Source organism: Acanthopagrus latus, chromosome 10 (genome assembly GCF_904848185.1).
Source record: "Acanthopagrus latus isolate v.2019 chromosome 10, fAcaLat1.1, whole genome shotgun sequence".
NCBI classification, from domain to species: Eukaryota; Metazoa; Chordata; class Actinopteri; order Spariformes; family Sparidae; genus Acanthopagrus; species Acanthopagrus latus.
Window position 1 is genome coordinate 13,375,820 of NC_051048.1, and position 12,898 is coordinate 13,388,717.

The 12,898-nt window shown below is 41.1% G+C and overlaps 1 protein-coding gene and 1 long non-coding RNA gene across 9 annotated transcripts in view; one reads left to right on the forward strand and one right to left on the reverse strand.

Annotated features, from left to right (window-relative positions):
• The window catches only part of LOC119027258 (SH3 domain and tetratricopeptide repeat-containing protein 1), a 58,557-nt gene that overhangs the window by 2,015 nt on the left and 43,644 nt on the right, over positions 1-12,898 (forward strand). For 6 of the 7 annotated variants that reach the window (XM_037112273.1, XM_037112268.1, XM_037112267.1 and 3 more), the window contains exon 3: positions 1,388-1,518. In XM_037112273.1, coding sequence (XP_036968168.1) covers positions 1,388-1,518 — 131 coding nt within the window. Of the gene's footprint in view, positions 1-1,387; positions 1,519-11,253; positions 11,306-12,898 lie in introns of those variants that run through there. The other variant, XM_037112270.1, reaches the window with a different exon arrangement.
• On the reverse strand, positions 6,915-9,618 carry LOC119027260. 2 transcript variants are annotated; one of them, XR_005077329.1, is made up of 3 exons: positions 7,924-9,618; positions 7,625-7,771; positions 6,915-7,371 (listed from the first exon to the last, which is right to left on the reverse strand). It is a non-coding gene; the product is annotated as an uncharacterized LOC119027260 (long non-coding RNA). The 2 variants fall into 2 exon arrangements; XR_005077328.1 differs by lacking the exon at positions 7,924-9,618 and having other exon boundaries at positions 7,625-7,917.

Genomic DNA, 12,898 nt, shown 5'->3' on the forward strand with positions numbered 1-12,898 from the left:
TCTCACAGAATCACTCATTCTGAGGAGCAGCTCTGTCTGCCATTGTTTCAACAGCAAGCCTAGTGATACTGCAGCTGTGAAAGCCAAAGAGGTCTGTGTTTTTATGAGAAAAAATTTGGTTCACAATCCACTGTTGCAGCTCTGCTCCTGGTTTCTTTGTTTTACAAACTGACCACAAGAAAAGCACAGACATAACCCATTAAAAACAGACAACTACTGAACACACAGTTCATGAATAGCTGGCTAATTCTAGTGTGATTAAATGATAAATTCATCATGGTCTGTTGCTTCACCTATTCAGTTTAGACTGAAATAACACTGGATGCATTGCCGTAATTATGGTGCCCAGAGGATGAATGCTTTTTGACATCAAGTCAAATGACAACCCATCAGCCTCAGCTGTACTTTGTGTCGTGTGCTGATTACCAATTTAAGCAAGCTGACACACTGAACAAAGATGGCCCAAGGTAAGAATACAGGTAATGTTTATAATCCAAATGGACAGAAATTTTAAACATGCCATGGAAATTTTCACTGAATTTCATTGCAGTCATTAGATTATGATGATATGTTCAAGAGGAAATGTTGCTTTTTGTAGAGCCTTATACTGACAACCTGAACCAGTTATAAAAGCAAAGATATGTGTAAAGAAGTCATGTGCTCAAATTTGAAATGGTTTATACCTTGAACCCATGAGTTCCCCCAAAGTTACTTATTAATCTGTGAGTCAGTCACACAGGGTCATCATTTACTCAGATCACTGGATGAGTTTATTGGTAACTTAGGTAGCTCAGTGTCCTGTGTGTGGGTTGGTCTTAAGCGTTGAAATCTAACATCCATTTGACATTTCTGACCATTAATCACACTGACCAATCACACCAATAAAGCAATTTTAAAGCCTTGTTTCCCACCACTATGCTGATAGAATCATGTTTCGCAAATTTAATCTGAACTTCATTTTTTTAATGTATCCCTATATTAAATTATTACTCTGAAAAACAATGTTTTTGCAAATTACTTTTGTAGATACAGTTTACAGTAATTTTCTTCTTCATTATTTTGATCTTTATTTTTCTAAAAACTTCTTTAATATAGGAAGTATTGTATTCCAGTATTCTTTTCTGTAGTCTAATTATCAAGCCAGTGAGGCGAACGTTCTGTCAGGCGTGCCAAATTGTTGCCATGTTAACCAATTCTGACAGACTCACAGTGGCAGGCTAGAAAACACACCAATAATCAGGAATAGATTCACTGTTTTTTGTCATCTTCATATAGGTGTATTTAGTCCTCAGAGATAAGCAGACCCACATACAAACACCAAGTTTGAAGTCACATACATAGTGCTTAATAATAAAATAATAATAAACTTGATGCGTTCTGTGGTCAGCTCTGCCCATGCTGTTGGATGTGGTCAGGGGTCCTGAGTGTCTTCCTGCAGATGAGGAGTTGCAGGAAATGCTAAGAGGGAAATTGCGCATTCTGCAATCTGACAGCATCGAGGTCAGCTCTCTATTCACGGTACTGCCTATAAAATGCACACACACACACACACACACACAGACACACACACACGCATGCACGCACATGCGCGCATACACACACACTGTTGTGTTGAACATGGTATATATGATTTAAGTAGTTAAAATTCACAAGTTGGTGGTTTCATCCTTCATAGAGAAAAATGGTTGTTGACGTGTGTGCCCACAGATTCCACAATTACAGAAGTAACATATTTTCAGATCAGGAACAATGTAGGAAATGTTGAGAAAAAACAAGCTGCTCCTGCAGGATAATCCTCCTTCCTCTTTCTAGCCAAACTGTCTGCTCAGCATTCTTTTTTTCCTTTTGTATTGCTAAATACACAACAGCATGTGTGACAGATTCATCTCAGGAAATGATTTCCCAGAGAAGGACATTACATGATGAAACAAAAAATAGACCTCTCATATAAATAAGTATTTCTTGATAGTGGAGAGGAGCTAGTCAGAAAATGGAGTTGATGCTTTTCAAAGATACATTGTTGTGCAAAGCTCACTCATGTAGGAGTTGGTCTCCCTAGTGTTTTCTAGCCACCCCAATTTTGTAAGTGGGTTAGGGCACTACATTTGGGGTAGCTGCCCTGCAATGTTGGGATTAATATTTTTGGGTCTTTTTTTTGTTTGTTGTTTTCTAGCTTTTGTCATGGCAACTTGTATTGTCCATACAACATGTGTGGTGATGCCACAAAGGTTACCAGGGGCTAAATGTAAATGATGCATCGTTCCTCTAATTAGCATATCATGGACAAGTTTGTGAAAGGACTGCCAGGTAAATGTAAACCAGCAGATGACTCTTGTCCTCGGCTTCACCAGTACATTGGAGGGTATTTAGGAGAGACCATGGTGTGTTGTGTGTCTCAGAATATTAGCTTTGGACAGTATGAAGTTTAACAAGATAAGACTTGGAGACTTCACATCCCGAACACAAAGAGAAGAATAGTGTGTAATAGAGTTGAAAAGGGGGCCCCACCCTGCAGAAAAAGTTTGGGAACCACTGCCCTAAAGGAAGATTTCTTATTGTATCTGGTACATTGAACTCCACATGAATCCCACTTGGGTATGTGTATAACTTTGACAACCCAATCTTCTTTCAAGATGTACTAAATGCCTTACCAAATCTTTCTGACAACATTGTGATTGGTGGGGATTTTGATCATACCATGGACCCTGTCGTGGATAAACAGTTCTCCATCTTCAGCAATCTAATTCCAGTATCAGACTCAAAACTTTCAAACCTAGTTGACATAGATGCTCACACAGACTAGACTATTTCCTACTGGATTTGATCTCAGTATGTTACGGTTTGAGGTTGTGGTGGAGGACCCAAATGCAGAGCAGACTCAGGAGGCAGGATAAAGGGGAAATAAAAAGCATTTATTGCTTTATTGAAACCAAAAACCAATGACCACAAAAGAAAATGAGTCCGAGGACCAAAAACCAAAGTAGCAACAAAACAGCAAGACAAAGAAGCAACTAAGGCCCTGCCCCTGAATTGGGACACAAGGCGAGAGACGGTATTTGTCATTGCACAAAATACAACAGAATTTCAGGTGCACTCAAGTACTGGACTCAAAATACATAAATAAAAGTAGATAAAATGATAATATACCCTAAAATACAATAAATAATCCAATCCAACTTTATTTGTTAAGCACATTAAAAACAACCAAAGTTGACCAAAGTGCGGTACAGAAAAAATAATTATGACATCATAAATAGATAGACATGATTGCTCACATAGGGTGCAAAGAACAATGCCACCTTCAGCACCACCTAACTAGCAAGGAGCACCACAGCCATCTTCTTCTCCTGCAGGCATACAAGGTCAGCTGCCAGTTTTTGTTCAACCAATTGATCCAGCTGAATGGCCATCAGTCCTCTCAGATCCATCCAGGGCAGATTTAGTGGGTAGAGGACCATTTCAGGTTAGCTCAAATTTCACATTTCCCAAGAGAGAAGATGGTAGAAGTTTGCATCATCATTATTTCTACAGAACAGTAATTAATGGAGAATAGATAAAACGGACCTGGCTTAGCTGCTCCAAAAACATTTGATTCCCTGTACTGCTTTTGCTGCAAGTTATTCTCAAAGAAAGAATACAAATTAATGACAGAGGGACTATCAAATTGGCCAAATGTAAGCATACTTCTGAAAAGTCATGAACGCAGTCTAGAGCACACAACACACATGGCAACCTGGAAAGATTTTGAACTGCGTCTAAGGACAAGAAAGACCATAGACCAAGCTGAAAGGACACTTTTGGAGGCTGAGAAGAGGCGCTGGAGAGCTATCCTGACTTGCTTAATCTCCATCTTACAATCTCTAGCTGAGAGAAATCTTGAATTGAGAGGGTCAGGGCAAAATAATGGAAATTTCATAAGAAGTGGAGCTTCTCACTAAATATGATCCTGTCATGAAGCAGCACATTAGCAACATTTTTTGAATTTAAGAGAAAAAAAACTAATTTAAGAGTGTTGTATGTTGTTGAAATATGTCAAGTGAGAACTAATGTTAAATATAGATGTGTTTCATTTTTGGGAGTTAAATTATGGAGTGGACTTGAATTGAAATTGTGTAGATCACTGTTGAGTTTCAAAAAAACATTGAAAGGTAAAATAATCAAGGATTACAATGTAAAATGACAAAATGTGAAATAATTAAGAAGAAGAATTTAGAGTAATTTTTTTTTTTTCTTCTTTTTTGTATTACTGATATTCTGGTGTATTTCATTGATTGCACAGGATAGGCAAAAAAAAGCCTCGGCTTCAGCCTATTCCTTTTTCGGTCACAGAGTTTGTTTAAAATTTTGTTGTGACAAAATGTTGAGTGGATGCATGTATGGTAATATTTTGTCAGTTGATTGTAGATAATTTAATATTGTAACCAAAATAAAACTATTCATCCAGTTCAGTCATTCCAGCTATCTTGGAAATATTGTCCTAAATGAACTGATTGCCACAATCAGTGGGAAAACATTCACTTAACTTGGTTTTGGCTGATGCAGCAAAAGTGTCAAAAGATGCCATCAACTACTTTGGCAATGTACAGAAGAGGTTGGGTCATACCGCTTCCTCATTTGCACAGTGGTATGGTATGACATTCTAAACTATGTGAACCATGTTAGCAAGCCCCTGCAGTCTGCCACAATGCAGCTTGATGTGGCAGCTGACCTCCTCACAAAGGCACAGAAATACCTGAGTAATTTCAGGGAGACTGGCTTTGCTTCGGCTCAGGCCTCTTCTAAAGACGTGTGAGGAAATTAATGTGCGGGATCTGTGCTGAAAGAGAAGAAACTAAGAAACACGAAAAAACACTTTGCCTGTGAAGCCGCAGATGATCCTATTGCAGATGCCATGAAGAAGCTAGAAACTGCATTCTTCCATGTGGTTGTTGTTGATTTATCAGTCTGTGGTGGCCAGTTGTCCTTTTCTTTGCTGTAGTTTGTTGGGGAGCAGCATCGGAGCCAGCGACACCAACAGACTCAACAAACTAATCGGAAAGGCTGGCTCTGTGATTGGCTGTAAACAGGACACTCTGGAGGCTGTGATGGAGAGGAGGAGACTGAAAAAACTGTTATCCATCATGGATAATCCTCTCCACCCTCTCCACCTCACACTAGTCAGACAGCGGAGCACCTTCTCCAGAAGGCTGCTTCAGCTTCGCTGTCATAACAACAGATATAGGAAATCTTTCCTGCCACTTTATATAATAACTCTCTCACCTCTGCCTGACAAGAGAGAACTCTGATCTCTCTACTGTTTTGTTGTATATATCATTATTGTTTATTTTTTATAGTATATTTGCACTGTATTAATTTCCCAGGCTGGGATCATTAAAGTAATTCTATTCTATTCTATTCTATTCTAATTGATGACTTTGCTTCCACAAAAGCAAGGGGGCAGAAATTTTGTGGGGGGGCTTAGGGTAGATCTACTTAAAACACAAGACTCAGATGATACTAATAATCATCACAAAGTGGTGTGATTGCATTAAAGGTGACATATTATGCTCATTTCTGCTTCCTGACACGGTTCCCTGATGTCTAAATGGAATGTTAGTAACATGCTTTGGTCGAAAAAGCTTAAGGATTGAGCACAGCAAGGTTCTTGAAACACCAGTTTCACAGCCCTCCTCCAGGCGGCCGGTTTCAGTGCCTCTCCCTTTAAATGCTAATGAGCTACTACGTGCACCGCCCAAAGATGTATTTGTGCCGCCCACCTCTCCCTGCCTGCGGAAGACGTGAGGGCAGCATTGTGTGACCATGGCAACGACTGAGTTACCGGACATCAAACTGCGGTGCAACCGTACATGTTCGAGCCGGAGTCCGACCCAGAACAACAAGAGGCTCCAGAAGAAGTTCAGCAGCCAAGAATGAACATGGATGTTTCTCAGTGGTTAGTAGTTTACTTTTTTTTTTTTTTTTTTTACCTCGACATTACTTGTTACTGCACAGACAAACGAAAGTTCTACGGGCTTAGTAGCCGTCTGCCCCGCGCTGTTACAGATCACAACCCCCTTCTCCTGCCCCGAGTGTTTACATAACAAAGCTTAGCCAAACCTCGACTGGCGTTTACTGCTCTGCAGTTGCAGTAACGCGGATGCAATTTAGCAATTGCCGTTACAAGAGAAAAGCGTAACCCCGTATTATTATTTACCTTTATGTGGCCAGGTAAGTCAATTGAGAACCTGCTCTTATTTGCAGGGACGACCTGTAATTAGCTAGCAATGTCCAACAACTGTAGTTTTCAATAAGCCACAGTTGCCTCCCGTCACCTCTCTACCAGCACTATTGTTTTTGAACCGGTTCCAACAGTTTATAAACTTTAAATATTACAAAAGAAACAATGCAATGTGATTGATTGGCTATGTAGTTGCCAATGAATGATATAAATTCTGCTTAAAAACAGGTGTTCCTGTGGCAGTTGTGAACAAGTGCCTACAGAGCCCGAGAATATCTGCTGTATGGAAATACCACAGGTAAGTGTGAACACTGGGCAAACAAGGTTGTTATCTTGCAGTCTCTTTTCTTTAATCCATTGTCACTCACTTACCTTTCATAACTTCTAGGTTACATGAAGACTAAGTTACAGCAGCTTCCTGAGCAACCATCATGCATGCTGGACCATCCTGGCCTAGAGCCTGTCTGCCTGAATGTGTTTTCACTGAAGAATGCACTGAACATTTATCGGGCAGACTACGGACCTTTACGTCTGAGAATAGTGTAGTAAGCTTTTTAGTCCCATAAATATTAATTTATTGCAAAAGTGTTATGAAGTACATAACTGCTTCCTCTGTCTTACATTGCTTATAGTTTATCTTTACTATCTTTTACTTGGTAACATGAAAACTACATATCAAACAATGAAAACACACAGAACAGTTGGGAGAGATGTTTTATTGCAAGAAACAATTGTAGACATACAAAATAAATATCTAAAGTGGAACAGTTAAACTTGCCAGTTGCCATGGATGTGAACATTCAGTGCTGATTTTCTACTGAATTGTGTCCAGCAAATATAGATACCTAGCCTACAAAAGCTTTGTAAGCTGGTGCTGGTGCTTTCTGGGGCGAAGAGTGAGAGCTGTGCTGCCTGCCTGTGTGGTGCTGAGGATTCATGCAGAGTTCCCCGACGCTGAAGGACAGTATGTTAGATTCAGTCCTGTCCTTGATTGAACCTTGGCACGTAACTGGCTATAACGTCCAGCTTGTTGGGTCTTTCATACTGAGCCGAGAGGTCTTCAGGGATTGTAAGTTTCAGCACCTCGTTCACATATGGGCCAGGATCCTGGAAAACCTTCTTGAAGATCAGGTCCAACAGTGCATCAACGTAGTCTGCAGTGCAATAAACAAAAATTAATGTTTACAAGAAAATGCACTAGAACCAAAAAGCCTTGTGCTGCAGTGTTGTCAAGTGTCTCTTCGTATTTCTCCTAATTCATACGTTCTCCTTATTTATTATTTTGAAAACCATCAAAAAAATAATTCAGATTTTATTTGTGTTTATTTTCAAATGTTTGTGTTATTGCCTGTGTCTCCATCTTTATTTTTTATTCGTGGGGTTCAAATAAAAGATTGTAAAACTTACGGAATGTTGGCTCTGCATTCACAGGCTTTGCAGTTCATTCTCCATGCTTAGATTTGGGGAAGTTGACTGTACAGCAGCTCTCCACCTGTAGATGTTGCCTGTGGTCAGTCAGTATTTTCATTGTAATGCAGGGCAGTCAGGTAGAGTCTTGGGTGGAAAAACAGTACTTTAAAAATCATAGTATACACACTAAACTAAAATCAGCTGTCCACCAATCCATATTCATAACAGTAAAACAAAATTACATATTAGAGTAACATAGTGACTAACATTACATCATATGCTTTCGTTCAACAAACCTGTGCTTCTGAAGTGAGACCGGAGAGTTCTCATGGAAAGCTGTGTGCCAACCGTGCATTTCACTGGTTGGTCTGTCTGGCAGGCAACATGATGCACTACAGACTGCTGTACAGATGTGATTATAGAATGATGATTAAAACAATCCATTTGATAAGGCAAATTCTGGCAAATTATAATCCGAGCAAACCCATGCAAATTCCTCATTTCACATTAGATTTAGTAAGTGAGCAATACATATTGTGTCCATGCCTTCATATAACTAACGTTAATCGTAGCACAGCAGACAGGTAACCCCTGTCTCAGGCTCCAAAGCAAAGTAATGATTTCTTGACTGCAGATAAAGTTTTGGTACTGTCAGATCGGGTCTCTCGTACCAGCAGCTAACACTACACATGTAGTATATACGTGTATATCAACACAAAATAAGTCGTTCGACTGCCAAGGTGCTCCTGGGCATCTCACACACTGTCCTTTAGCCTTTAGCACAACATGCTAATTGACGTAACGTAGCTCACTGGCCGTGAATAACAGAGCATTTCATACCGTCCTCTCTGCGTGTTCACGGCGGAACATTAGCTCTCCGTCCGCGAACAACTGAGACAATTTCACACCGTCTGATCGGCTGTGAGCATGTGGAGGAGACGGTTTCCCATGCGTGTTCATGTCGGAACAGTAGCTGTAGTAACTATGAAGTCGTCCGCGGACAACATCTTAGTGGATCACCGGCCGGTTAGAAGCGATCAAATCTCAATATCCCAATTCAATTTCTCAGTTCGCGGACGATGAGCTAGCTAGCGCTGTTCGGCTGCGCCGGCCGAGCAGCGCTAGCTAGCTCGTCGTCCGCGGACAACATCTTAGTGGATCACCGGCCGGTTAGAAGCGATCAAATCTCAATATCCCAATTCAATTTCTCAGTTCACTGTCATGAGTGCTGATATGACAAATTAAGGTTAGGCAACATTTACATTACCGTGAATCCTAAGACCAGTAAGTCCACTGTTGTAATGTTAGCTCAGCCTCATATTTACATGACCCGTTAGCGTTAGCTCATGTGCTAAACAGCCAAAGTAACACAAACAACACTGTTTTTAAAAATACTTAGTTTCTTCTTCTGTGGCGTTGACACGGACAGTGGGTATTGATCCATCTTTGAGGAACAATCTCGTTGCCAGTCCAGCCTGATACTGACCCTGGTTGCTGAAACAGTCCGGTGTGAAGTGATTGGCACAGACAACAACGCTTTTGCTCAGTGAAGCTGGGACGTTTCCCTGAAAAATAAAATTTAGCCACTTCGCTCTGATATCCTCTTTGGTAGGAAGGCAATGTAGGGAAACATGAGTGTCCGTGCATCCGACGACAGAGCAGGAGTGCTTGGCTTTCAGGTTGCACATGGTTGCGGTCAGACTGTGGCATACAAGTGAAGCGAGAAAATGGCGGATCCTCCTTCAGGTAGCCGGAGTAATATGGGAGGAGATATCCAGCGAGAGGGCTGGAGCATTCAAATCACCCGCACTCTTACGTAAGTGTGCGGGTGAAATCCAAATGGCTCTCTTAGAGACACATTTCCTGACTCCGCCTGTTTACAAAACATTGACGTAGAGGTCCTAAATCACTCTTAAGGGGTCGGGAGGCACTCCGGATATGCAATTATACATAGTAAAGCAAGGAAAAAGTGGGTTTTGCATAATATGTCCCCTTTAACACACACACACACATATATACACACACACACACACACACACACACACACACACACACACACACATATATATATATATATATATATATATATATATATATATATATATATATATATATATATATATATATATATACACACATCAGTTTCATTTATTAATGAAAAGCTTGCAGCTTTAATTAGGGCCCCCTCGACCGGCGAGATCCCTATTGTTTTTCGAATGACGACTTTTTCATCCGAAATGATTGCATTTTTCACTGTCTGAACATACCCCAAACCTCACCAAACTTGGAATATATGTCACACTATATAATCAAGGAAAGTCCGTTTTGGCTTGTAACTCACATATAGTTTGTTGCACATTCAAAAAACTGAAGTCCATGCGTTCACTGAATTGTGACTTGAATCTTGTGGTATAGGCTACACCCATTTGCATTCCTATTTTTTTTTGGCAAATTCGCAAAATGTCACAAAACTTCTTTTTCAAACTCAAACAGACAATTTCACTGATTTGCACGAAAATTTGCACACTCTCCTGACAAAAACTTATTAAGAGAATTGTGATATTCCAACCAATACTCAACTTATTAAATAACAACTTCCTGTACATTTTGCTTAAACATGAAGTGTTGCATATCTCCACATTGGTCTGTCTGAATGACATGAAACCCAAGTGACTACTTCCCCTTGAGCCACTCTAAAGGCTCTGTGAAAAAAACTATAAACTTACTTTTTTTTAATCCCCCCGAGGCTATTTGATCCATTTGCAACAAAGTTGTAAGTAGCATCTGTGGACAAAACTTATCAAAAGCTTTCACCTACATCACCTGGTGGCATGGTCCATTGTGATGCTTCGCAATAAAACCATCAACCCATTATAACTTCCACATACAATTTGCCATCTACTCCAAATTGCTCAAACATATAGAGCAGGGGTCACCAACATGGATGGACCCAGCCCGACCTGTTTGAGCCATCAGAGCTAGAAACTGACTCTGAGTCAGACACTGACACAGCCTCGTTCCTCACAGTCCATGTTTTACATTATACACAAACGTAAAACCCCAGTCTACATATAATTCCTTGTCATAGCTATATTGGTGCACATAAAATATTACCTGTGGATTATCATTGCGCTGTCAGATGGACTCCACTCAGGGAATGAGGCCAAATCATGTCATGATTACATGCAATAACATTTGCTAACACTACATGGGCATGACAGGACAGTGTAAAATCACTTTTGGGATTTGCACCTTCAGCAAAACGCGTTTAATTGCCAAAATGTACAATATTTACAATATACATATGCACACACTTACACTTAGAGCTTCGATCTGCCCCCCCCCAAAAAAAAAATCAAGCCCCACCGGAGCAGAGCCGAACACGTTGTGTCTGAGTCGGCCGACAGACACATTAACTGTAATTATGAGCCCGAGCCCGATTTAAACCCGACATTTTTTTAGTACGTGGGCTGTTATAACGGACGTTCCCAAGCTCCACGTTGCATTTACACTACACAATCAGTGATGCTGGTAGTTTTTCTTCTTGCGTCTCGGGGAGGGACGTCACGTGCGCGAGAAGTCACGTTTTCTGCACGAGGACACTCAGTCACGTGTAAAACCACGCAGCGGCACAAACAACACGGAGGGAGGCGAGAGATGCGCCTTTTGTAGCTGGAAGTAAGGTCATTATTTTGAGTTATTACAAAAAAAACCTCACACACACAAATGCTTGATCAAGTGCCGGCCCGACCCGGCCGAGGATAGTGACGGGAAATGTCGGCCCGACGCGGCCCGCGGTCCGGTTCGGGTCAGCACAGAGAAGTCTGGCCGGTGGCGGGGATGAGAGCATGCGCAGTCGGCGGGACGGGAGGGTTGGTTCAGCCACACTGACCAATGGTTCATCAAAAAAAATCCGTCCCGCTCCGTACACTTGTCACGGTTCGGGGCGCGTGTGTACCACCCGGTTCATAGGCACGCGCAACATCTATTTCTCATTTACTCGCAAGCTAGTGCTATGACGAGTCGGCTGTGTTTCCGGCATCGCGGCTCGCGAGCTAGTGCTATGGCGAGTCGACTGTGTTTCCGAAACACAGTATATAGTCCACAGTCCAGTATATAATGTTTTTATTGCATTGTGTTTTTTTACTAGTTAGCAGTTAAGAGACAATGGGCTTTGACTGAGTTTTCATGGTGATGAGCAATACTGACTCAAGTGACTCGCACACCCGGGTTCAGTTAAGTGAGTGACTCATAATGACTCAAATCCTTAAAAGGAACTATTTACCAGCTCTACTCCAGGGCTACTGAAAGTTTCCTGACTGTGACTGCCCACTACATTACATTAGTGATGGTGAGTAACTACTTGTTCTTAGCATTTGTTAATGATAACTTTCAAATAAATGAAAAGTATGTCGGAACTAGCAATATCACCTCTCTTGCAGTGCCAGAATCTACCTACTTTTAACCTAAGACTTCCACAGTGATGTATCAAATGTCAGACTGCCTCATTCTTTCAGTTTTATCCTGACTATACAAAACATAATTGATTTTCCTAATATACCTAATATTTTCCTAATATACCGAACCAAACTGAAAACCATGACCACAAAACCGTGATATGAACCGAACCGTAGATTTTGTGAACCGTTCCACCCTTACTCAGTACCCATGAAGTAGCTCTCAGTTTCAAAAAGGCTGGTGACCCCTGATGTAAAAGATCTTGCCCTGAATACATCTACGTGGCACACCCCGATGGCAGCATGCCCTGATGTGCGTGGACTGCGAGGGCCCGTTCATCGGTGCTTGCAGCTTTAATTATTATTCTTCTCAAAAGTATGCACAGTTTTAGAGGCCTGAACATACCCCAAAAAACACCAAACATGGGATATATGTGAAAAATGTGATAATTCCTCCAACATGCACATACATGAACAATATTCGGTATGCATATTTATCAAAAAACCCTCTTGTACCTATACCCTCAGTCCAACGGGAAGTCAGCCATTTCGATTTTTCCCGACATGTTTCCCATTTCTATGTCTCGTACTTTTACAAACTCCCCCTACAGATTTAACACCACAGACATCACATTCAATCATTACCATCCCGAGACCTTGACCATGAAAAGTTATCAAAAGCTTTCGCCACCGTCATACCTGGTGGGCGGGGCGGTGCCCTCCATTTTGATAATTTTCCATAAACCATCAACTCCTTATAACTTCAACATACAATTTCCCATCTCCACCAAATTGCTCAAACATGTAGAGGGTG